This window comes from Clinocottus analis, unplaced genomic scaffold (genome assembly GCF_023055335.1).
Source record: "Clinocottus analis isolate CAN_PGR_092001 unplaced genomic scaffold, fCliAna1.0.p SCAF_21, whole genome shotgun sequence".
NCBI classification, from domain to species: domain Eukaryota; kingdom Metazoa; phylum Chordata; class Actinopteri; order Perciformes; family Cottidae; genus Clinocottus; species Clinocottus analis.
Window position 1 is genome coordinate 13,284,788 of NW_027175943.1, and position 26,917 is coordinate 13,311,704.

The 26,917-nt window shown below is 40.8% G+C and overlaps 4 protein-coding genes across 4 annotated transcripts; all 4 read right to left on the reverse strand.

Annotated features, from left to right (window-relative positions):
- Positions 1-420: 420 nt before the first annotated feature.
- On the reverse strand, positions 421-2,312 carry LOC137792336 (uncharacterized). The gene is made up of 5 exons (XM_068587975.1): positions 2,267-2,312; positions 1,774-2,115; positions 1,421-1,531; positions 1,298-1,332; positions 421-652 (listed from the first exon to the last, which is right to left on the reverse strand). The coding sequence occupies exons 1-5, from the start codon at positions 2,310-2,312 to the stop codon at positions 530-532; spliced, it is 657 nt and encodes a 218-aa protein (XP_068444076.1). The 3' UTR covers positions 421-529.
- A 5,042-nt stretch (positions 2,313-7,354) lies between these two features.
- Positions 7,355-9,355, reverse strand: LOC137792433 (uncharacterized). The gene is made up of 5 exons (XM_068588103.1): positions 9,092-9,355; positions 8,599-8,940; positions 8,246-8,356; positions 8,123-8,157; positions 7,355-7,477 (listed from the first exon to the last, which is right to left on the reverse strand). The coding sequence occupies exons 1-5, from the start codon at positions 9,135-9,137 to the stop codon at positions 7,355-7,357; spliced, it is 657 nt and encodes a 218-aa protein (XP_068444204.1). The 5' UTR covers positions 9,138-9,355.
- A 4,242-nt stretch (positions 9,356-13,597) lies between these two features.
- LOC137792424 (uncharacterized) lies at positions 13,598-15,507 on the reverse strand. Its single transcript, XM_068588092.1, has 6 exons — positions 15,462-15,507; positions 14,969-15,310; positions 14,815-14,861; positions 14,628-14,736; positions 14,505-14,539; positions 13,598-13,859 (listed from the first exon to the last, which is right to left on the reverse strand). The coding sequence occupies exons 1-6, from the start codon at positions 15,505-15,507 to the stop codon at positions 13,737-13,739; spliced, it is 702 nt and encodes a 233-aa protein (XP_068444193.1). The 3' UTR covers positions 13,598-13,736.
- Positions 15,508-21,918: 6,411 nt separating this feature from the next.
- LOC137792605 (uncharacterized) lies at positions 21,919-23,657 on the reverse strand. The gene is made up of 3 exons (XM_068588344.1): positions 22,994-23,657; positions 22,416-22,552; positions 21,919-22,077 (listed from the first exon to the last, which is right to left on the reverse strand). The coding sequence occupies exons 1-3, from the start codon at positions 23,586-23,588 to the stop codon at positions 21,919-21,921; spliced, it is 891 nt and encodes a 296-aa protein (XP_068444445.1). The 5' UTR covers positions 23,589-23,657.
- Between the last annotated feature and the right edge of the window lie 3,260 nt (positions 23,658-26,917).

A 26,917-nucleotide genomic window follows, 5' to 3' on the forward strand; every position in this document is an offset into this window, starting at 1 on the left:
GAAGATGCAGTGCAGGTTGAGGGAGCAGCAGCAGACGGAGATATCTTTTTGGTTTATTTAAATAAGACATCAAAAGAAAATACAACTTGCTTATAATTGCATAAAGAAGGAAAGCACTTTATGTATCGCCTATTACGTGCTGCTAACTATATTTATTTGACATCTTTTAATTTATTTTGTCTTTTTTTCACTCCACAACTGGGAATTGTTTTAAAAAATATATATTTTGGATATACAAAATTCTGTTACTTTATATTGACAATTTCTCAGAATGTTTTTTATTCATTTAACTTTTTATTATTCGTATTTATTTGGTGCAGAATACTGTTTTGTATTTAACCTAAGGTTGTATTACTGTTATTATGTTCAAATCAGTTCAAGGTCACACAAATGGTCATATCTTTTAATAAAGTTGTCCTGTTCGACATAATATCAACTAAGTTTTTCATATGGCGAGGGTCCCTACCAATGCTGAGACCAAACCTACGCCCATGACCAGTAGATTACAACAATGCAGCATTAGTTGTGTCTATCTGGTGGCAGCATACACAACGTTCAGCTCCATCTCTCTGTCGCGTGGAGGCCGCCGGCTTCTCTTTGGTTTCGCCTGGAAATTTAGAGCCACGTAGTTCAGTTCCTCTGATCCCAGATCCTGTAACGAGTCAGTGTCACACGCTGAATCACACACACAATCTGAGGTTGAGATTATTATGAGTGTAAACCATCGTAAAGTCTTCAAGATGCTCCTTCACATGTCTCATGCTACTTCTTTCTAGCTTAAAAATTGAAGGTTTTTAATTCAAAATAATAATTTGGACCGTTGTTATGACTTTAGAGACAACACAAAAAGCTTCAAGACAAAACGTGCTCTCGATAAATAATAAGTTATATTATTTGTACATTGTCTGAACATTTAATGCCTCTACCAATGTCTCCCCCATAAAATCATATTCAATAATTCAAAAAAGCAGATTCAGAAAACTTTGAAATAACATTTTAAATTAATTTTTGTTCTATCGCACCAGCGCTCTCGACCCCCTCCTTTGTGCCGTGCGTCGGCTCTTCTAGCTACAATTTTATATTTTTCAATTTTCTTATTGTGTATTAAACGCGGCGCAAAAACGCTATGAGACGCCATCACGGATGAAACAAGAGCCTGGAGGGGAGACATCAGGACACAGGACTGGTAAGACGTGCAGAAAAAGTCTCAATCATTTGAGACTTTTTCAATCATTTGAGACTCATTTGTGTTTAAAACAATAAGATAGAGTTTAGTGAAGGTAATGGTTTAGTTCACCTTGTTTCTTTCTGCCTGCGGTTTGTCTTTCACAGCTAAAAAGCAAAAAAACAAAAGTGTTATTAGTTAACTATGACTGATGTATATAGAACAACACAACATGAATGTATTAAAATATTGCACCTGTCTGAAGTTTCCTGATCTTAACGGCCAGAACAACAACGACTATCGTGAGGAACACAGACAGACCGGCCAGCATCACACTCATCAGCTCTGTTGTTCCATCACGTTCCTCTGCAAGAAAAGTCATGAGACAGTTGTTTAAAATATAATTACTGGCTGTGATGACTGCACAGTGAAGAAGGAGAACCTTACTTTCAATCTCAGAATTTATTTCCCCGTCGGATTCACCATCACCTAACAAAAAAACATGGTGATGTATGATACATATCACACATATTGTTTTTAGTCTTTTTCTTAACAATATAGTTGAGATGTACTGTAAATATAAGGAAAAGGTTTAAATACAGTCTTACCTTGAACGATCAAATTGGTTACACTGGTAAAGATTGTGTGTTGCTTTATGTAGAATCCACAGAAATATCGTCCAGAGTCAGATGAATCCACTCGCTTGATCTTAAGAAAGACATTGGAGATGTTGGCGCTCATTTCAAATCCATGTTGGAATCCAACACAGAACAAAGCGTCGCTTTTAAACCCGAACATAGAGGAGATGCAGCTGAGCTCGGACCTGTTGCTCAGTCCGAACCACTCTACCAGAGTTGGTTTGCTGGAAATGTTGTTGCACGTCAGAGTGACTTCTTCACCCGGCTGGACCTCCAGAGTCTGAGACTCAGAGACAGAGACAGAGATCCAGCCTGAAACACACAGCAGAGACAACGAGAGATTTACTTCTCAGCTATGAAACCTCAAAACACTTCAAATGAGATCAATACCACCAGTTTGAAAGTAGTTTCTGGGTAACATTGAAGTTAAAATAGTATTTGCTATTTCAATATTGGTACTTACTGAGGCTGCTGAGCAGCAAGGCGGTTATTAGGTTGAAGCTCTCCATTGTGCATTCACCCGTGCTGCAGCAAGGGCGCTCTACATCCCTGTAGAGGGGCTTTCATTTGAAAGGGGCGGGTCTTGAATAGTTCAGGAAGCTCAAATATTTTATCATCAAATAATCTTTACCAGAGGCAATTTCAGCCGTCTGATGCGCTCAGCTGGTCCAACAGGCAGGAATCCAGTGTCGGGCCGTCAGGGCCGGATAAGCCTTCTCTGCCTGAATAGAATCACAAAGTTTAATTATATATATATATATATATATTAGGGCTTTGAAATGATTAAAAATTTTAATCAGATTAATCACAGGTTTCTGTGGATTAATCATGACTAATCATGATTAATCACATATTACCGATATTCTCGGTATATTTTTGTAAAAACAAAATGATTTATGATAAAAGACTGATATATACATTGTCATTTATACGTTGGGCTGCTGTTGTAAACAATGCAACTGTAAGCTTTTATATGAAAGCTATGTTCAAGTGTGTTTTCGGGGGTTTTATTTTGAAGGGGGAAACGGAAGCAGAGATGTTGAGAAATGTTTGTGGTCAAAGAGGAAAAAGACGAGAATAAAGAACTGGCCGATTTGGTTGAACGACCGATCCTCGTGTTTGTATTTTACAGTATAGGCACAAGATAAACCCTCGGCTACATTGGTGGCAGCGGTGGGATTGTCTTGCGCCTAAGAAAACCGTCGGGAGAAAATCAAGACACCGCTAAGAAAAAGGCAGTTTGCTGAAGTGAGCTAGTGAGCTAACGTTAGCCACTGCTAGCATTTAGCTGAAATTTGGACCATGTGCAAGTCAGAGATTCCATGCTGTGTCTGCTGGGAGACACCTCAAATGTCATCATGTTAGTGACGGAAAAAGAAGAAAACCAAGAGGAAAAAAAAACGCTGTAATGTGGAAGTACGAACTGCTCGTTTTTAATGTGCGACGCGGAGAGCGATCGTCTGCCAGCAAGGCCAGGATCGACCTGCTGCCGCCATTTGCCGTCGAGGGGCGGACTTCCCCTGCTGGGCCAGACGGTGTGAAGGCGGCCTTGGAGGTGACTATGAGAATGATCTGACACGGAAATCACCAACGCGGCTGACCAGGACTGTTTTATCTGGCGGGATAGCCTGCTGAAGGCTGTGCAAACCGACTATTCTGCAATAAAGAAGAAATTGACCGGCAAGCGGCGGCCCTGTTGGCAGACGGGGTAATTGAAGAGAGCTGCAGTTCTCTGGAGCTCCACGGACCGGAGCAGGTTCCTCATGAAGATAGACTTTAAACCGTATACTGTGCCTATGGGTTCTTCAAGTAGCCACCCGGCTTCTGCTCACTGTGCTCCTTTGCTTCAGGACGAGGGGGCACCAGAGGGGGACTGTGGGGTTGAGGAGCCATGGATCGCTGGCGACACAGGAACTGTTTTAGCTATCGGCATCAGTGAGCCATAACCGACTGTTACTTGTTCTGGGAGGGTGGTGAAACCACTTGGTCACTTATTGTTTACTGATATGAGAGTATTGAATGTGTAACTACGATGTTAACATGATTTCCTTATTGTAGCAGCACATGCTCTATATGTATGGTGTGTCTAAACGCTATGGCGTATCAGCTATATGTCTGGTGTGCGTTGACTAGCGGGGCATACTTACGAGAGGCTGTACAGTTACATGGTGGGGATATGTTTACTGGTCAATTTTGTGTTATTAATACATGTTTTCTTTATTAGCAGCACATGCTTGTATGGTGTGTCCTTGACGCTATGGTGTATCAGCTGTATGTCTGGTGTACGTTGGGATTAGCGGGGCATACTTACTGGAGGCTGTGCAGTTGGATGAAGGAGACATGTAAACGGTTTACTGGTCAACTTGGGTTATTAAGACAAGTTGTTACTACGTTTTGGGACATTTTTTTGTTGCATTTCGAGTGTTTTGAAACGGGGACGTTTCTTTCAGGAGGAGGCGAGGTATGTAAGCTTTTATTTGGAAGCTATGTTCAAGTGTGTTTTCGGGGGTTTTATTTTGAAGGGGGAAACGGAAGCAGAGATGTTGAGAAATGTTTGTGGTCAAAGAGGAAAAAGACGAGAATAAAGAACTGGCCGATTTGGTTGAACGACCGATCCTCGTGTTTGTATTTTACAGTATAGGCGCAAGATAAACCCTCGGCTACACAACTATAGGCCGTAAGGTGAACCCCGTTATCGTTTCATCCTGCTCCACAGTCATCTACACGATCTTTAGCTCATAAAAAAGTTGTGCTTAACTACCAAAAAAAAGTTTGTCGTTGCGATTCCAGTTGATTATTGATGCGGCGATGTTTTATATTTTAATTATATTTATAATAAAAAGTTATAGCTATTTTATTTCATTACGCTGCTGCTCATTGCCATCTCTTCTGTCCTCTCCACATCGAGAGTCATCCCACCACTCCTACTGTCATTTAATAACATGACTGATTGTCTGCTATGTATTAATGGTGTGAAGGGCACTGGGCCAGTCACACCAGTTTGTACCTTTCTACTGAGAGCAGACGTTGACATGTCTCGTGAAGGTTACTGAGTCCATCAGTGATGAGTGGACGAGTAAAAAGAGTTGAATGGGTTGATATATATGTTGGAAACTTATGAAGTTGCATCATCATGATCACTGCTGAAGACGTCCTGTGGTGCACAAACTAGACAATGGCTTCGTTTCCATACATATATTCTTATACTATAATGCTATTCCATAAAGACATCTATTCTAATTGAGTAAATGTTCTTCTGTTGCTCCATCTTCTTGGCATTTTTGGGGATCCTTGACTTGCAGTTGCAGCAGCCAGTTCATGAACACATGGATTCAGAGGTAGCAGATTTGTCAGCTCAACAAGGTGCAGTCAGAGGCAGATGAGGCAGAGCCTTTTTACTTGTTGATGGCAGGTGAGGCTCTGTGTCGACACCAGATACTGCTGAGTTATCGCTTAGAAGTGGTGACCCAACAAACCTGCATCTGTTGAGCAGTGAAGCTGCATGAGGATGACGCTGTCATCTGGCAAGTGTGAGGCTGATCAGGGCATTTCTTCTCAAGCAGGATGTTGATGATGTCGTACAGGTGAACAAGCAAAATGATCATGAGAATATATGTCAGTGTCGTCTGCAAAGAAGGGGACGGTTTAAGAAAAGATTGAGCTTCTGCCTCGTTCTAAAAGTGTGTTCATCTTTTCGAGAAAGTATGAACGCTTTTGTTTTCTTGTGGTTTCATTGCAGAGAGCTGAAGACCAGTCTTCCTGTGGCTTCCACTGGTACACAAAGTGTTCACCGCAGTGGAAAATAATGGAGGGGGCGGTGGGGGACCAACAAATACGAAAGCTTCCTCTTTGTTTTTCATACACACATTCACTTCATCAGTTTACAATAGAGTTTAGAGTCTAACATCTTTAAAGGTCAGCATATGCAGTCAAATTGAGAAAAATACAGTCTAAGAAAATACTACAATTACTTTCACATTTCAATCATACTATTTTGTATCCATTCGATCTATTCTTCTATTCTGACAAAATACAAAGGCTTTTATTCCAAATCAAGCTTGTCAGTTCAATTCATTATTTTGATGTTCATGATCACTGCTGAAGACGTCCTGTGGTGCAGACAATAGCCCCGTTTTCATACACATATTTTAATGCACATTTTGAAGTATCACAAGTCTGAATGCTGCAGCAGGTTTGGTTGTCTCAGCTTCCCCTCACGGTTTCCACAGAGCATTGACTTCATGATTGTAACCTCAGTGGTATCAAACCACACTGCACTGTCTCTTCCTGTCAAACAAGATGTTTATGTCCGTCCCTCCACAACAACAAAGTCCTTTCTGACTCCTCCTCCATCACACATTGACTATTCTTCCCCTCCAACAGCGAGAGAAGTATCAACACTTTGACTGAGAGATAGAAAGAAACACCAGAAAATACAGAATATTTATTCAGAATGTATTTGTTGCCAGTGTCTCCTTCCACACAGTCACACCAGTAGCAAGGGCCTAGGTTTGCATCAGGTCCATAGGGACTAGTCACGACCAAAGTTTGGACAAAATACTTGCATGCTCACTCGTCTTTCATAGTATAGAAACTTTGAAACGGATTATTCATTCCTATTATAATATTATGTTCAATCCATGTCCATGTTTTCCAATGCGCCCTCGAGACAGCGAGTGAGAAAGTGGCGAGTCAGAAACACACAAGTTACGTGAGTCATAAATGCAGAAAGAGAGCTGACAGTAGTCTGACACGGTAAGCTACTAAAATACACCAGGAAATAATAAAGTCTCATATTAGTATTTTGTTTGGTCTCAACATTGATATTGTTGACCCTTTTGTGCTTTGTAGATAAGAAAATGCCACCAAAAAAGAAAAGAGATATCTGACGTTTTTTTCACCACGTAAGTAGCTATCAAGAAGCTAGCTTGTTGTTAGCTAACGTTAGTAGCAGGCTAACTGCTCACACAGTGCAAACCTGCATTATTTTGAAATGCATTCAGGAAACTCAGGAATCCAGTGAAGATGCAGTGCAGGTTGAGGGAGCAGCAGCAGACGGAGATATCTTTTTGGTTTATTTAAATAAGACATCAAAAGAAAATACAACTTGCTTATAATTACATAAAGAAGGAAAGCACTTTATGTATCGCCTATTACGTGCTGCTAACTATATTTATTTGACATCTTTTAATTTATTTTGTCTTTTTTTCACTCCACAACTGGGAATTGTTTTAAAATATATATATTTTGGATATACAAAATTATGTTACTTTATATTGACAATTTCTCAGAATGTTTTTTATTCATTTAACTTTTTATTATTCGTATTTATTTGGTGCAGAATACTGTTTTGTATTTAAACTAAGGTTGTATTACTGTTATTATGTTCAAATCAGTTCAAGGTCACACAAATGGTCATATCTTTTAATAAAGTTGTCCTGTTCGACATAATATCAACTAAGTTTTTTCATATGGCGAGGGTCCCTACCAATGCTGAGACCAAACCTACGCCCATGACCAGTAGATTACAACAATGCAGCATTAGTTGTGTCTATCTGGTGGCAGCATACACAACGTTCAGCTCCATCTCTCTGTCGCGTGGAGGCCGCCGGCTTCTCTTTGGTTTCGCCTGGAAATTTAGAGCCACGTAGTTCAGTTCCTCTGATCCCAGATCCTGTAACGAGTCAGTGTCACACGCTGAATCACACACACAATCTGAGGTTGAGATTATTATGAGTGTAAACCATCGTAAAGTCTTCTAGATGCTCCTTCACATGTCTCATGCTACTTCTTTCTAGCTTAAAAATTGAAGGTTTTTAATTCAAAATAATAATTTGGAACGTTGTTATGACTTTAGAGACAACACAAAAAGCTTCAAGACAAAACGTGCTCTCGATAAATAATAAGTTATATTATTTGTACATTGTCTGAACATTTAATGCCTCTACCAATGTCTCCCCCATAAAATTATATTCAATAATTCAAAAAAGCAGATTCAGAAAACTTTGAAATAACATTTTTAATTAATTTTTGTTCTATCGCACCAGCGCTCTCGACCCCCTCCTTTGTGCCGTGCGTCGGCTCTTCTATTTACAATTTTACATTTTTCAATTTTCTTATTGTGTATTAAAAGCGGCGCAAAAACGCTATGAGACGCCATCATGGATGAAACAAGAGCCTGGAGGGGAGACATCAGGACACAGGACTGGTAACACGTGCAGAAAAAGTCTCAATCATTTGAGACTTTTTCAATCATTTGAGACTCATTTGTGTTTAAAACAATAAGATAGAGTTTAGTGAAGGTAATGGTTTAGTTCACCTTGTTTCTTTCTGCCTGCGGTTTGTCTTTCACAGCTAAAAAGCAAAAAAACAAAAGTGTTATTAGTTAACTATGACTGATGTATATAGAACAACACAACATGAATGTATTAAAATATTGCACCTGTCTGAAGTTTCCTGATCTTAACGGCCAGAACAACAACGACTATCGTGAGGAACACAGACAGACCGGCCAGCATCACACTCATCAGCTCTGTTGTTCCATCAGGTTCCTCTGCAAGAAAAATCATGAGACAGTTGTTTAAAATATAATTACTGGCTGTGATGACTGCACAGTGAAAAAGGAGAACCTTACTTTCAATCTCAGAATTAATTTCCCCGTCGGATTCACCATCACCTAACAAAAAAACATGGTGATGTATGATACATATCACACATATTGTTTTTAGTCTTTTTCCTAACAATGTATTTGAGATGTACTGTAAATATAAGGAAAAGGTTTAAATACAATCTTACCTTGAACAATCAAATTGGTTAGATCGGTAAAGATTGTGTGTTTGTCTCCGTAGAATCCACAGAAATATCGTCCAGAGTCAGATGAATCCACTCGCTTGATCTTAAGAAAGACATTGGAGATGTTGGCGCTCATTTCAAATCCATGTTGGAATCCATCACAGAACGAAGCGTCGCTTTCAAACCCGTACATAGAAGAGATGCAGCTGAGCTCGGACCTGTTGCTCAGTCTGAACCACTCTATCTGAGTTGGTTTGTTGGAAATGTTGTCGCATGTCAGAGTGACTTCTTCACCCGGCTGGACCTCCAGAGTCTGAGACTCAGAGACAGAGACAGAGATCCAGCCTGAAACACACAGCAGAGACAACGAGAGATTTACTTCTCAGCTATGAAACCTCAAAACAATACAAATGAGATCAATACCACCAGTTTGAAAGTAGTTTCTGGGTAACATTGAAGTTAAAATAGTATTTGCTATTTCAATATTGGTACTTACTGAGGCTGCTGAGCAGCAAGGCGGTTATTAGGTTGAAGCTCTCCATTGTGCATTCACCCGTGCCGCAGCAAGGGCGCTCTACATCCCTGTAGAGGGGCTTTCATTTGAAAGGGGCGGGTCTTGAATAGTTCATGTCAGGAAGCTCAAATATTTCATCATCAAATAATCTGCACTGTAAACCCGAACGTCCTAAGTAATTCAATAGATTAAGTAGTGTATACTCAAAGTTATAGAAAAAGTTCTATTAACTTAATTATGTCAAGTTGCTGAAATATGTTCTTCCTTTTTGAGTAATTTTAACTAAGAATTTTTGATTTAATGGAACTATTTTGTGTATAAGTAGGCATAACTTAAAAACATAACTTCAGTATAACTTAATATAATTAAGTAATTACAAACTAAGAATGATAAAGTCATGTTATTTCTATTGTTTCAAATAGGCAGGATTAAAAAATGAACCTAATTTATATAGCACATGCTAAAATACAATAAAATCTCACAAAGTTAGCAACATATTAATGACGGATAAAACGTTAACCTGAAAATTCACATTAAGGAAGTAGTCATCACTTTTTTTGCGACCGTTATCAAAGTGCATGTTTTGTTGAGGGTGTTTCACAGCTCTGTGCTGTCAGGTCCCCACAGTGGGCTGTAACTTATCTCAACCCGTATAGCGAGTGTGTCCATCGTCTACACCTTCTCTCTGCCTGTTTGACACCATCTCATCATTATACTCACACTGCACAGTTTTCACCCAAAGATACTTCCCTTAAGTCTCTTCGGTAGATTCAGTCGTCACTTCTGTATCTCACGGTGGATGGACAGGGAAAGAGCGTTAAATTGTTCTAAAGAAGAAGAACTTTGTTTGGTGTCAGTCACTCACTCAATCGTGAGGTTGAGATTTTTTATTTTGCGCTCCAATCACTGACAACAATTTCAACTCAATGAAACAGTGCTCAGTGTAAAAAGTCAAATGAAAATAAATCTAAGTTCAGAGCTGGTTGAAAACCACTTTCTCTGTTTGGTGTTCCTGTAAAGACCAAACAATACATATATTCCTTCAATGGTTAAAAAGATAATGGTTATACATAAAAAATCAAAATGGTTAGACAAGAATATCAAATGCTTTTGCTTTGCCAGCGACATTACTCTGTCGGCTCCACTCACTGAGACTTCAGTCTTCTCTGCCAGTGTGTCTCTCTACTTCAGCGGTGGCTGGTTTGAACTCAGAGACGCAAGTGGCGGAACGTTACGTGCTAATGTCCCTGCTAGTACGTGCTAATGTACATTAGCTAATGTCAAGTAACGTTAGCTAGAGTACGTGCTAACATACTCTAGCTAACGTTACTTGACGGTGTATATCGGACCAGCCGAGGCGCTCAGCTGACACTCGCTTTTTCGACTGAGAAAAATGCGGCTAACGAACGTACTCGGAGATGCACGTGGCGGCTAATGTGTGTGCTAACCTACGTAATCTAGCTAATGTTACTTGACGTTGGCTAACATACGTTAGCACGTACTCTAGCTAACGTTTCTTGACAGTAGTGATGTGAAGACCGGATCATTTTACCGAATCGGTTCTTTGAATCTCGTTCATTAAAATGTACGAATCTTTTTTCGAATCACTCGTTCATTTCGGGGAGGGAGGCAGAGTCCGGGGGGAGAGAGCGGGGAGCGGAGGGCATAAAATTCCTGCAATAAAATAATGCATCGTGACAGTTTGGATTATTTGAAAAAGGTAATTCATTATCACACTACCATTTAATTATCATGGCAAACAATTACGCTGCACTGTAAGTAAAGTACAAAAAATGCGAGGTAAACAAATACTTTCTGTTTCCTCTTCCGAGCCATCGCAGGTCATGTGAAAAATGATCCAAAGATCCGTACCGAAGACCCAGTCAAAGTGAACGAATCATTACTGTTTAGCTGGCTGCCAGTGCTGAGCCTGTGCCGATTCCTTCATCTGATGAACGAATTGTGAACGCGTCTTTGGATCAAAGTTTCGTTCTTCTGCCAACCGACTCTTCGGGTCAATGATTCGTTCTTCTGCCGGATGTGAGTCTCCGGCAGAAGAACGAATCATTGATCCGAAGACACGGTCCGGCACTGGGCCATTCACACCAGTTTGTTCCTTTCTACTGAGAGCAGACGTTGACATGTCTCGTGAAGGCTACTGAGTCCATCAGTGATGAGTGGAGAGTTGAATGGGTTGATATATACTGGAAACTTATGAAGCAGCATCATTTTGTGGTGCACAAACTAGACAATGGCTTCGTTTCCATACACATATATTTATACTATAATGCTATTCCATAAAGACATCTATTCTAATTGAGTAAATGTTCTTCTGTTGCTCCATCTTCTTGGCATTTTTGGGGATCCTTGACTTGCAGTTGCAGCAGCCAGTTCATGAACACATGGATTCAGAGGTAGCAGATTTGTCAGCTCAACAGGGTGCAGTCAGAGGCAGATGAGGCAGAGCCTTTTTACTTGTTGATGGCAGGTGAGGCTCTGTGTCGACACCAGATACTGCTGAGTTATCGCTTAGAAGTGGTGACCCAACAAACCTGCATCTGTTGAGTAGTGAAGCTGCATGAGGATGACGCTGTCATCTGGCAAGTGTGAGGCTGATCAGGGCATTTCTTCTCAAGCAGGATGTTGATGATGTCGTACAGGTGAACGAGCAAAATGAGCATGAGAATATATGTCAGTGTCGTCTGCAAAGAAGGGGACGGTTTAAGAAAAGATTGAGCTTCTGCCTCGTTCTAAAAGTGTGTTCATCTTTTCGAGAAAGTATGAACGCTTTTGTTTTCTTGTGGTTTCATTGCAGAGAGCTGAAGACCAGTCTTCCTGTGGCTTCCACTGGTACACAAAGTGTTCACCGCAGTGGAAAATAATGGAGGGGGCGGGGAGGACCAACAAATACGAAAGCTTCCTCTTTGTTTTTCATACACACATTCACTTCATCAGTTTACAATAGAGTTTAGAGTCTAACATCTTTAAAGGTCAGCATATGCAGTCAAATTGAGAAAAATACAGTCTAAGAAAATACTACAATTACTTTCACATTTCAATCATACTATTTTGTATCCATTCGATCTATTCTTCTATTCTGACAAAATACAAAGGCTTTTATTCCAAATCAAGCTTGTCAGTTCAATTCATTATTTTGATGTTCATGATCACTGCTGAAGACGTCCTGTGGTGCAGACAATAGCCCCGTTTTCATACACATATTTTAATGCACATTTCGAAGTATCACAAGTCTGAATGCTGCAGCAGGTTTGGTTGTCTCAGCTTCCCTTCACGGTTTCCACAGAGCATTGACTTCATGATTGTAACCTCAGTGGTATCAAACCACACTGCACTGTCTCTTCCTGTCAAACAAGATGTTTATGTCCGTCCCTCCACAACAACAAAGTCCTTTCTGACTCCTCCTCCATCACACATTGACTATTCTTCCCCTCCAACAGCGAGAGAAGTATCAACACTTTGACTGAGAGATAGAAAGAAACACCAGAAAATACAGAATATTTATTCAGAATGTATTTGTTGCCAGTGTCTCCTTCCACACAGTCACACCAGTAGCAAGGGCCTAGGTTTGCATCGGGTCCATAGGGACTAGTCACGACCAAAGTTTGGACAAAATACTTGCATACTCACTCGTCTTTCATAGTATAGAAACTTTGAAACGGATTATTCATTCCTAGTATAATATTATGTTCAATCCATGTCCATGTTTTCCAATGCGCCCTCGAGACAGCGAGTGAGAAAGTGGCGAGTCAGAAACACACAAGTTACTTGAGTCGTAAATGCAGAAAGAGAGCTGACAGTAGTCTGACACGGTAAGCTACTAAAATACACCAGGAAATAATAAAGTCTCATATTAGTATTTTGTTTGGTCTCAGCATTGATATTGTTGACCCTTTTGTGCTTTGTAGATAAGAAAATGCCACCAAAAAAGAAATGAGATATCTGACGTTTTATTCACCACGTAAGTAGCTATCAAGAAGCTAGCTTGTTGTTAGCTAACGTTAGTAGCAGGCTAACTGCTCACACAGTGCAAACCTGCATTATTTTGAAATGCATTCAGGAAACTCAGGAATCCAGTGAAGATGCAGTGCAGGTTGAGGGAGCAGCAGCAGACGGAGATATCATTTTGGTTTATTTAAATAAGATATCAAAAGAAAATACAACTTGCTTATAATTGCATAAAGAAGGAAAGCACTTTATGTATCGCCTATTACGTGCTGCTAACTATATTTATTTGACATCTTTTAATTTATTTTGTCCTTTTTCACTCCACAACTGGGAAAAGTTTTTTTTAATGTATATTTTGGAGATACAATATTCTGCTACTGTATATTGACATTTTCGCAAAACATTTTTTATTTTTTTTAAACTTTTTATTATTCGTATTTATTTGGTGCAGAATACTGTTTTGTATTTAACCTAAGGTTGTATTACTGTTATTATGTTCAAATCAGTTCAAGGTCACACAAATGGTCATATCTTTTAATAAAGTTGTCCTGTTCGACATAATATCAACTAAGTTTTTTTATATGGCGAGGGTCCCTACCAATGCTGAGACCAAACCTACGCCCATGACCAGTAGATTACAACAATGCAGCATTAGTTGTGTCTATCTGGTGGCAGCATACACAACGTTCAGCTCCATCTCTCTGTCGCGTGGAGGCCGCCGGCTTCTCTTTGGTTTCGCCTGGAAATTTAGAGCCACGTAGTTCAGTTCCTCTGATCCCAGATCCTGTAACGAGTCAGTGTCACACGCTGAATCACACACACAATCTGAGGTTGAGATTATTATGAGTGTAAACCATCGTAAAGTCTTCTAGATGCTCCTTCACATGTCTCATGCTACTTCTTTCTAGCTTAAAAATTAAAGGTTTTTAATTCAAAATAATAATTTGGACCGTTGTTATGACTTTAGAGACAACACAAAAAGCTTCAAGACAAAACGTGCTCTCGATATATAATAAGTTATATTATTTGTACATTGTCTGAACATTTAATGCCTCTACCAATGTCTCCCCCATAAAATTATATTCAATAATTCAAAAAAGCAGATTCAGAAAACTTTGAAATAACATTTTTAATTAATTTTTGTTCTATCGCACCAGCGCTCTCGACCCCCTCCTTTGTGCCGTGCGTCGGCTCTTCTAGTTACAATTTTACATTTTTCAATTTTCTTATTGTGTATTAAACGCGGCGCAAAAACGCTATGAGACGCCATCATGGATGAAACAAGAGCCTGGAGGGGAGACATCAGGACACAGGACTGGTAACACGTGCAGAAAAAGTCTCAATCATTTGAGACTTTTTCAATCATTTGAGACTCATTTGTGTTTAAAACAATAAGATAGAGTTTAGTGAAGGTAATGGTTTAGTTCACCTTGTTTCTTTCTGCCTGCGGTTTGTCTTTCACAGCTAAAAAGCAAAAAAACAAAAGTGTTATTAGTTAACTATGACTGATGTATATAGAACAACACAACATGAATGTATTAAAATATTGCACCTGTCTGAAGTTTCCTGATCTTAACGGCCAGAACAACAACGACTATCGTGAGGAACACAGACAGACCGGCCAGCATCACACTCATCAGCTTTGTTGTTCCATCAGGTTCCTCTGCAAGAAAAATCATGAGACAGTTGTTTAAAATATAATTACTGGCTGTGATGACTGCACAGTGAAAAAGGAGAACCTTACTTTCAATCTCAGAATTAATTTCCCCGTCGGATTCACCATCACCTAACAAAAAAACATGGTGATGTATGATACATATCACACATATTGTTTTTTGTCTTTTGTCCTTCTGTTTGTAAATATGAGGAAAAGCCTTAAAAATACAATCTTACCTTGAACGATCAAATTGGTTACATTGGTAAAGATTGTGTGTTTGTCTCCGTAGAATCCACAGAAATATCGTCCAGAGTCAGATGAATTCACTCGCTTGATCTTAAGAAAGACATTGGAGATGTTGGCGCTCATTTCAAATCCATGTTGGAATCCATCACAGAACGAAGCGCTGCTTTTAAACCCGAACATAGAGGAGATGCAGCTGAGCTCGGACCTGTTGCTCAGTCTGAACCACTCTATGTAAGTTGGTTTGTTGGAAATGTTGTTGCACGTCAGAGTGACTTCTTTACCCGGCTGGACCTCCAGAGTCTGAGACTCAGAGACAGAGACAGAGATCCAGCCTGAAACACACAGCAGAGACAACGAGAGATTTACTTCTCAGCTATGAAACCTCGAAACAATACAAATGAGATCAATACCACCAGTTTGAAAGTAGTTTCTGGGTAACATTGAAGTTAAAATAGTATTTGCTATTTCAATATTGGTACTTACTGAGGCTGCTGAGCAGCAAGGCGGTTATTAGGTTGAATCTCTCCATTGTGCATTCACCCGTGCTGCAGCAAGGGCGCTCTACATCCCTGTAGAGGGGCTTTCATTTGAAAGGGGCGGGTCTTGAATAGTTCAGGAAGCTCAAGTCTTTCATCATCAAATATTCTGTATCAGAGGCTATTTTGAGCAGTTTGATGCACTGAGATCGTCCAACAGGCATGAATTCAGTGTTGGCCCGTCAGGGCCTGCTAAGCCTAAACAGAATCACAAAGTTTGTTTTTTTTGTGTACATTTTTTTTATAATTAAAAGTTATGGCTATTTAATTTGATTACGCTGCTGCCTATTGCCATCTCTTCTGTCCTCTCCACATCAAGAGTCAGTCTACCACTCTGTGTCATTTAATAACATGATTGAATGTCTGCTATGTATTAATGGTGTAAAAGGCACTGGGCCTAGCATGCCACCCTGAGGGCCACCGGTCAAACTGTTCTCCCTCTCAACTCATCAACTATACTGACACGTGGCCTGGACGTCTGCTACTGTTTCACTGAGGCATCCTTTAGCGCAGTGGTTCTCAAACCTTTTCCACTTTGGAGGAAGAACAATGTTCAACAACATGGTAACAAAATGGTCCAACTTTAGTGACTCCTTCATCGGTGCTTTTTCAATTAATAAATTCAAGAAAATGTAAATCCCGTTCAAGTAAACCAGATTGCTCCATCAGACCAACACTAATAACATGTCACTTTGTTAGAACAATGCAAATAAAGTTATATATGTGCAAAAAACCCCCTAATATTTAGCAAAGGAATGATCACAAGCTGGATCCCTGTTCTCCCATAGTTTGCATATTGAGGTATGGGTAAAATGCAGAGAATAATTCCCATAATTCTCAAGTTTAAAAATAATTAATTTAAGAATCTGCAACCTCCCCCCGCGCCCCACCAGTAATACCTCCACGCCCCACTAGAGGGTCGCGCCCCATAGGTCGAGAACCACTTTAGTGACTGTATGAGACGAACCTTCACTACCTTCAATGTGAACCCTTTTGTGCCGTTATCAGACGCCCGGCTCAACTGCAAAAAAGTTAAAAATTTGGGAGAATGTGATGGTGCATGTTTGAGTTGAACAAACACAGGACTTTCACCAAGGAGACGGCGCTCTGTGTCTCCTGTGACGCCAAGTCAATGCTACTTTTTTATGTAACTTACACAATTAACTAATGCCACGCATGTTAGTAACGTAACAACCATACTTCTGCTGCCTAATCCTAAATATACAAACCTAAAAAAGTGAGTCAAAGCACATCAGAAGTTTGAAAATACACTGCATCTAATGAGTGGAGTCCGATGCATCCAAAATGGACACCACAGGGTCATAGTTGGAAGTGTTGCGTCACGGACCAAGCCGTTGGTATTTGACTAGCTGGGAGAGAGAAGGTGTTGCACCATGGGTAAGCAGTACGGCGCTGAAGATGTAGCCACAATGTGTTGGCTTGATCAAAGTCCAGATCCCAGCGAGCGAGCGGTGTGTTGGACGAGCAGCCGCAGACAGAACGCCAGGAGATCAGAGGAAGCCGCTGCTCATGGGCTCACTACCTTTCTCTCTGCTCTTGCGCAATCAGTTGGCTGCAGCTCACCACATAAGTTCAACTTGTCCCCTCGAGGTGGCACTTTGTCCTTGCAGTAAACACTCTGAGCTCTGGGTTGACTATTGTTCCCTCACATGTGTGAGCTTCACCTTGCAGTGAGTCGTACGTGCAGATGTTTGACACAAGAGGCTGTTTTCAAACCATCTGCTGAAGGAGGGAAGCTGCTTGGTGCTCATTAGATTCATATTTGAAGCTACGACAAGGAACTTTGCTATTGTGAGGAATTTTGACGTTCCCTCTGGTCAAAGATGACAATATCTGAATATAACGACCTGAAGATGTTGAGATCAACTATCACATTTTACAAGATTGCATGAACATTGTTGACGAAATGATCGACAATATCATCCAACGTGGTTTCAGAAGAAGTTATAATTTCTCATAAACTAATCCTTTATTAATCCTTTAGTGGGGAAATTACAGGATTACAGAAATAAATAATGATAAAAATCAAATAATATGAATAACAAAATAAAAAATTAAACAGTAAGAAGAATATTAATTATACAGATGGAATAAAAATGTGTATAAAAGTACTTTAAAGTACAGGATACACTTATCTATAGCTACACCCCCTGAAAAAACAGCTTAAAACTGTATTTGCCATGTGTTGCAATACTAATATGTTAATTAATTTTCCCTGACGCCTCGGCGGATGTTGTCAGGTGTCACAGTTTGACCCTCTTAGAGACCAATCAAACGTAACCCTGTTTCTGAGCCGCTTTCTGCTGTTTTCGATCAGACCTTTTCGTTTTTGAGACCTCTGAGATGCACTTGTATCTGATCGCCTGTGGAATATGTAAGTCTCTTCGTAAAAAATCATTTTCAGTGTGTTTTCAGTGTCTAGATGAGCCAAAACACTTCATGTGAGCTCATGTTTCTAACACCTTTGTCTGTTTGTGACCTAGTTCAGCTGTCGGTGGGGATCCTGTCGGCGGCAGTGAGACAGGACACCGGGGTCGTGTCCGCCAGCGTCGGGGACAATGTGACTCTTCATTGTTTCTACAACACCCAAGTGGCAATGCACTTCTCCTGGTACAGACAGACATTAGGAGGTGGACCTGAGCTCATGTCCAACTTTTACAAGTACGACGAACCATCCAAAGTCTTCCCCTGGCTGGAGAAGAACCCTCGTTTCTCTGTGCAGAGGAAAGAAGGGACGAATCATTTAAACATCGCTGACGTCAACGTCGCAGATTCAGCCACGTACTTCTGTGGAAGCACACACTCCAACATGGTGGAAATGGGACAGGGAGTCTTCCTCAGCGTCAAAGGTATCGCGCTGTTCTTTTCATTGAATGTCACTTGAGAAAAAAACAAATCATCCATTTAGTTTTCTTTCAGTCACCTCTTGTATTTTCAAAATTGTTTGAGTATTGCGTTTAAACGATCGTAAATATGCATCATGCATTATATAACTCTTGATATTTGTCGTCAAAGAAACTTTCCAATCAGCACTTTTTGCTGGATTTGGATGTATTGAACACCATAAGTAATGTATAAGTGAAATATATGGTTTGATACATGAGAAAATGCAAATTTTGGAGTCCTCGTCTGAATTTTCTTTGTTCTAAACCTTCTCTAACTTTGTTCTGCTTCACTTTATCAAAGTCAACCTTTGCAGAGAGAATGTTCACATGTTGAATGTTCACATATTGTGTTATGATTTGGGTTATTGTTGAACTTTACAGCTGCATTATTTCAAACAAATAACCATCCTGAAAGTGATTTTTTTCTAGTTGGACCAGAAACCTTTTCATTTGTGTTGTGTGTCATCTTCATTTATTCTCATCCAGTAGCATAAAGACTGATATTTACACATTTAAACACAATCTCACATTTGAGCCTTTTATTATGACACCAAAATTATTCAAACAGCCCGAGTGGTTGCAGAGATACACTCTTTTTAGTTCCAGCAGTGCCCTAAAAATAGGTGGGTTTAAGGACCTACATACACTTCATGTCTCCAAAAATGTAAACCAAAGAAACCCTTATTTCCTGTGGTTTCTAGGAGCCAACCTCAATGAAATAGTCCAGCGGCCAGTATCTGAGAGCATCCAGTCAGGAGGCACTGTGACGCTCAACTGCACCGTACACTCAGTGACGGGGCCCTGCGATGGAGAACACAGTGTTTACTGGTTCCGACACGGATCTCGTCAAGGCGTCCTTCAGACAGGCGAGGATCGGTGTGAACGCGTCTCCACGCCGGCGGGGCGTCCTGCGCGCCGCTGCGTCTACCATCTGCAGAAGGTGAACCTGAGCTCCTCAGACGCTGGAACCTACTTCTGCGCCGTGGCCTCCTGCGGGGAGCTGCTGTTCGGGAGAGGAAGCGAGCTGCTCGTCAACGCTGGTGAAGACCAGAGGGCTGAAGTGAGAACCTTGGTCTGGCTCTCCATCACGAGGACTGTGGTTCTCTTGCTCTTTGGGACGGTTTGTCTCCTGGTTTACGTCGGGAAGAGCCGGTGAAGTCTTCAATGCAGAGTTTGCTTTAAACACATTCGGCAAAGGATGTTTGTAACATGCTATCACAGAAAACAAAATCATTTTGTACACGTTACTTTGATGTTTCACTGTCCAATTTTCTCAATAAAAGTGACTTTGACAAAGCGACTGTTTGTAGCTGGAGATTATGCGTTAGGGCGTGTGTGCGTCTCTGCGTCTGTCCACATCATCAGACTAATATGACTCAGACTAATAACTCTTGTGGTTGGAACAATTCACAACTTTAAAAAAAATGCATTTTATTGATCACACGTTTTATTGACTATATGATTTATTGGCGTTTTTTTATTGTCATTGACTGCTGACTCCTCTATGGAAGCCCATTTACGCCAAAAAAAAGTCATAATTATGACCAAAAAAACCAGAAGTAATATATATGACTTTTTTTTGTGGTGGGAATGGGCTTCCATACTCCTCCCTACTTTTCTTATGACATTTCTTTTCTTGTTATGCCGGTAGGAGGAGAGCTAGCTAGCTGTTAGCAGCCGGTGGGAGTCCCACGGTGTGTTTAGCTAACAGAGCTAACGGCTAATGCAACTAAACGCGCAGCCGCTAGCATGAGAACTGCTGCACAGATTTAAAAGAGAGCTCATTTGTTGCGTGCGACGTGCAAGTGGCAATCCAAGAATCCAGCAGTAGTGAAACTACTTTAAATCTATTGTCTTATTAACTTTCAACCTTCGTTTTTCTAACCACAGCGCAACATAACCTTTGTGTTTTTTTGACTTACAAGCAGTGTGGTTACACACAGAGAAACACACTGAACTGCTGCTTCCGAACATTTAGTCTGATCACAAAGATAAGCTCCTGTGATGAATGATCTTTGAAGCTGAGATGTTGAAATTGAACATGAAACAAGACAAAATAAAGACAGAATAATGTTCTCACTGAGTGAATTTACATAATGACATGAGGCTTTCACGCAAACCTGGTTTGAGGTCATGAAAATAAAGATGTTCTGTTATTTTATTACCTTTAGTTGGTGAATAACCAAATGCTCAATATTCTAAACACAATGTTTTGGCTACGGGCAACAGTGTTGCCACTAAAGCTACATGTGTGAGGGATGCAATGCTTTGTTTGTATGGTTGTAGTTCTCGTAACAATACAAAGAATTGTAGTTTTTCTTTATTGTCTAACTTCTAAATTCAAACGACCTCATCAGGATTGTGTGTAAAAGTCATGTTTCTGCTTTATTCCGTCATGTCGTTCATTTGTGTTGCATTTAATAATTTGTCAAACAGGACTACATGATGAGATTATCAATGACAAACTACGACTAATAATTCTATTAGATTAAAAAGCTTTTATTAATCCCCAGTGGGGAAACTCATCTGTCCCCAAAGACAACAACAGACTCACAAAAAACACATTACAAAGAACAAACAGCAGAAAATGCCGTATGAAACCAGACACATGACCGACAGAGAGATTTATACGTACATCTAAATCTAAAAACCACAACTAAAGGAACAGGATGTTATTCTGCATATACTGAATAAAACTCTTTTTCTTGTTTCATTGCACATAAAACTGCATATGTACTGTATGGTCATGCAAGGCGAGGCTTTTTGTGTATTGCTTATTGCAAATGTGCACATTTAAAAGACAAATATAAAAATACATCATTTGTAGAATAAGTGAAAAATAACAAATATTCATCACGCAAAGGAGCTCAAACTGCTTGGTTAGCATAAAGTGTGTAAAGGGAATCCATTTTCATTCTCATATTTTGAGGTGAGAGGTCATGTCATCATCTTGTTTAATACCACTATCTTCAACCTGCCCTCTTAAAGGCCGTCATGTTGAGGGAGATTGTCTGTAAAATGAGAGCAGATAGCCGGACTAACCACACAATAAAAAGACACTTCTGTCGTAGCTGTGCTGAAACAGGAAGGGGAAGAGGTTGGTAAGAAACCACAATCTTTCCCCCTACGTGTCTGTAAAACACTTTTCTGTCTCTGTTCGAGGTCCTCACAGATCCCAACAGAACAGAGGACCATCAGCACCAGCAGCAAGATGCGATATCAGTGAACAAGCAGCCACTTGGAGAGACACAGAGAAGCAGTGATGAAGAGACGTCCTGCCGTTAACCACAGAGACAAAGATATCCTCTCTGCACCGTGAACAGAAAACACATTTGACGTACGCCCGGCTTTGTGGCAGCGTGCACAACAAACAACCTGCGAATACAAGGTCCTGCGGTGGTTTGGTCCTCACTGTGAACGTGATTTCCTGGTTAGACCTGTGGAAACTTTCAGAGGAGACAACACCAGCAGCAGACCTGTGAGTGGAGCTACACAGCATCACGTCTGCGGCCTCACGCTGGAGTACACACACTCATCCAAGGTGTCCTTCCTCTGTCTTCTTGATTTGTTGCCGCCGTGATCCCTTATGGCAGCGTAATGGAGGCTCTCTGCGTCTTGACATAACTGATCAAATATAAAATACATTCTTATTAATCGCTATAAGAAACAATACAGCACGAGAGAGACGTGCAGAAACTGGGAGGCGTCATGGAGAAAATGTTCTATTAATGCTCCTGAACGAATCATTTGATAAGAAAACATATATATGTCAAGTTGTAAATGTAAATTATCTTGATAACTGCATGTTGCACATATGTTATAGCAGCAGCTGACATGTAAAGAATATGAAGACACTGCTGCGTGATTGAAATGAGTTGTACATACCGCTGTATTCTGAGGAGAAGTCTCTGGAAATGTTGCGTTACACTCTGGTTGTGAGACACAAAATGAAAGCTGTCACTGAAATGGGATTTGAAGTCGATACTCGCTGTCACCTTCACAGAGTAACAGTTACCTGCACTTTGTCTTTGCTTCATCTGACGCACGGTGAACGTCAGGAAAAGCACCAGGATGGAGGTGAAAGCCAACGCTCCACTCAAGAAATACACCAAAACCGGAGAGCACTCGTCTCCTGGAGGGAGACAGACGTCAACGTTACAGGGAGTTTAGTTTTCTTTTTTTAATGTTGATTTAAAGCATTACATTTGACCATCTCAAGAATATCTGAGCAATAAATCCTGACATGCCCATTTGAACACTGACTTGGTTATTTCTAAAGATATTGCAGTTTAAATAACTGACAAATGCATTGACGATAACGCTTTCCAGGAAATGTAATCTCTCCCAGATTATATTTATTTTTCATGTATAACTAAAATGTATTGATCTAGTAATGTGAACGAATGAATCCGTGCTTTGCATAAAGGTACAATGCCGTAGTTTTATTTCCGTGCAGACCTGTGGCAGAGAGATATTCACACATGCAGCAACTTGACCTGAACTCAGAACGCTGAACCCTCTTTTATCTTCGGCTACATGTTGGATTAATACAATGACTGTAGATTTAGTTTACCTTCAAAGTTCAGCGTGGTCTTGTTTCCAAACAGGATGTGTCCACACGAGGCAACAGCACAGTAGTATGTCCCAGCATGAGACAGATCCAGGCTCTTCATGGGCAGGTTGTAGACACAGGTGTGTGTTTGTGTGCTGGGTTTCCTCTCACACTGGTGGTTCCTGCCTCCGTGGGTGTAAATGAGTCCTGGGTGAGACTCCTCAGAGTCTTTGAACCAGTAAACACTGTGTGGACCATCACAGGTCCCAGTGTGAACTGTACAGTTCAGAGTCACAGAGCCTCCTGGCTGGATGCTCTCAGACGCCGACTGATGGACCAAAGCTGGGACCTTCAACCCTGAACCCTTCACATTCACAGTAGTGCTTTCGCAAAATTTTACTTCAACCATATTGGTCCCAACGCAAAAGTAAGTGGCCGAGTCTAAAATTTGCAGATCTGAAATCTTCAAGTGATTTTTATCACGTCCAGTATCCAGTGAGAAACGTGGATTGTTCTCATATTCATTGAGGAAGTTGCCGTTATCGTCAAAATGATAGTAAGAAGACATGCGCTTTGGCTTCTGTCCCAGGGTTTGCTTGTACCAGAAGAATAACATCGCTCCAATATCACAGACGCACGGCAGAGTCACACTTTCCCCGACATCAAGCGATTGAAAATGTGAAGATGATTCCATCAAAGATGCCATAGGAGCTGAGGAGGAAATGAAGAGGCAAAGTAACTTCATGCTAGTATGTAAAAATGCTTGAAAACATGTCACGAGCAAACACAGTTTAAAGTAAACAGGCAGTAAAAAAATAAACACAACTTACCCATATTTATCAAGAACAAACATGTGCTATACAACGGCAAGTTTGGAGGCGTCATCGTGCTTCAAATGCTGTGACGAATGAAGTGCATCTCTGTACGATCTTCACTCTTCACAGAGACGGTCGGCCAATCAGAATGGATGTCCTTTTTTGGGAAACGGTGAACACATGTTCAGTTCCCCCTACCTCGGCTTTGTTGGTCCTTGAGAAGAGTCTCACCTTCAGCATGTGTGGAACAAACTAACCACAGTTGTAACTGCGTAGAATTGATGATTTGATGCCACATCTTAAGGACTGTTGTAAGAAACTTTGAGCAACAACTGAAGGTCTTGAGGGTCACATGCAAAGAGAAGTAGACCGCCACAGTTCAATGTAGACATGTGCAGCATGTAGGACGAGAGACGCGAAAGTGCGTTCACATAGATCGCTGTTCTCATTCCCATATCCCAGAAAACACTGTAATTCACTCTGAGCTAGATGGTCCAACAAGCATCGGACTCTCACCAGAGGAGATCGCTTATACCGTACTTTTGTTGCGATAATGACGCCACATACGTAAACTATTCTTATTTTGAACTGAATCACCATCTTTTCCAAATGCTAACCGAGTGGTTTTGTGGCCTGAACCGTCTCTGCACTGCAGGGGACAGCGAGTGGACACTCGAAGGAGAACGCATGAGAAACAACCAAAGCCCTTTGATAGCGTTGTATCAGGACACTTTGCATAAATTCATACGTATCTGTTTCGGCAACACATGCAGCCAAATAAATCCGGCAAATGAAAAATATAATTGGACTGAAGCGATGCACAAAAATAAGTGTGTGCAATATGGGTGATCAATAATAAACTAATCTGACTAAATCATTGTCGGATGATGATAGGTTACCAGGTTTGCATTTCAGCCAATACGATGAATACGATGAATACGATCCGCCTCTTTACATTCAGCCAAAGTCTGCTCTCACGTGATTGGTCAAAACTACAAAAGGAAACCAGAACGCTTCCTTGTCCCGCAGCGTGCAGCTTCAGCACATCTTCTCTTTATAGAGGTTATGAACTGGCAAACGCGTGAAGGTGCAAGTTGTTTGCAGTGGTTTCCGTGGTGATTTAAAATCATACTGAGGCTGACTCTTTGACAGTTCAAAGCTCATGCAACACTGTCTGAAACCACTACACTATTTGAGTCGGTGTAATACACAACAGGCATTACACTATTTGAGATTGCACTTATTGAGTTTGCATTTCCTATATTTGCATTTAAGACAGGTCCTGACTGGGTCAGTCTTCCTGAGTTTGAGCGAGGACTGAAGTTTCCAGCAACGGAAACCTGTTCACGGCAGATGAGGCCATATTTACCACAGAAGTCACAACAAGAGAATGCAGAGTCGGTTAGTTGAAAGGTTGCACCCACCCGCTCACATTTCTGGTTAGAAGAAGTTATTATTAGAACCGAGGGGATTTTTTTAAAGCATGTTCTGCAACCAATGCTGTATAGCAGTGATTCCCAAAGTGGGTCCTGCAGGTGGGCCGCGAGAGGCTATTTACAATAAATAAATAAAACGTTTTTAATTTTGAAAAAAAAAAAGGGGGGGGGGGGGGGGCTTTTACTTTGAAGGCGATGTATTAAGGTTCTCGTGACGTGAAAGCACGTATTGTCATGTAGTTTCTGTTCTCAGCTGCAGGGTCGCAGAGTCGCTCCCCTCACAAAGCTTCACAGGCGCTCAGTCTACCTTCCGGGAGGCTCGCGCGGCAAGCTCAGCGTCCGGATTGAACATGAATCGCGCATGCGCAAATCCACCGCTGATACCTGTCAGCAGAGAAGCAGTGGTTTGTCCCTAACAGGGACCCTTATTACTGAAAAGTACCAGTAAAAGAAAAAAGAAAACTGATTTATAAACTATGTATGCAGGGCTCTCAAGTGTCACTCATTGAGCGTGACAGTCACTCATTTCGACCTTAAATCACGCCCTTCCGCCACACATCGTATTCCTCACGCTGAAAAAAAACTCCAGGTTATTTAATGTGCCGCAACGCGCAAACATGACCTGGTCGCGCGCTGCCCTCACCGCGAGCCCCCCCTCCCCTCCCGTGAGGAGCCACTCATCAGCCAATCAAAGAAAGAAATGGGCTACAGCCAATCAGAAAAATATATCTTTTGTATCCGGGTAAGATGTAATGACAGGCGGGACTGGAGCCGTCCGGCGGCGCGTATTTGTCGTCGTCATGGTGCGTCCCCATGACGACGGAGGGAGGGAATAGTTGCATCAGCCAATCAGCGAATCAAACTGCTGCCGGTCACCCGGAAGTAAAAGAAGGAGCGCTGATAGCGGCTTCATTCAGGCTGTTGTGGGACTACGGATACTACTATGAACCCAGACACCATGGAGGTGATGTTCACACGTTTTTGTGACTTCCACAACAAGTTTAGAGCAGACACTTGTATATATTGAGCAGGGAAGTAAGGAGTTTGATGGCATTTTCATCAAAAGGTGTTTTGTTTTTTATTTTGTCTTTGTCGGTTTATCTGAAGCTCTTCTCACATCCCCAAATAAATACAATAAAACAAACTCAAAGTTGGATAGTAGTCTCGCTCTTTCCTGTCCTAAGACCTGGTCAAAACATTAGGGTTGCACATTTCTGTATTTTACTGAAAACGATTGATAATTGATAAGATACCAAACGCACATCTTTTTCTCAGTTTAAGTATTATTTGAACAACTCCAAAATTTCCAAAAATGTGCATTTTCTCCAAAATTCAAAATTTGCATTTTCTCATGTATCAAACCATATATTTCACTTATACATTACTTATGGTGTTTATTACATCTAAATACAGCAAAAAGTGTTGATTGTAAAGTTTCTTTGACTACAAAAATCAAGAGTTATATAATGCATGATGCATATTAACGATCGTTTAAACGCTATATTCAAACAATTTTGAAAATACAAGAGGTGACTGAAAGAAAACTAAATGGATGATTTGTTTTTTTCTCAAGTGACATTCAATGAAAAGAACAGCGCGATACCTTTGACGCTGAGGAAGACTCCCTGTCCCATTTCCACCATGTTGGAGTGTGTGCTTCCACAGAAGTACGTGGCTGAATCTGCGACGTTGAC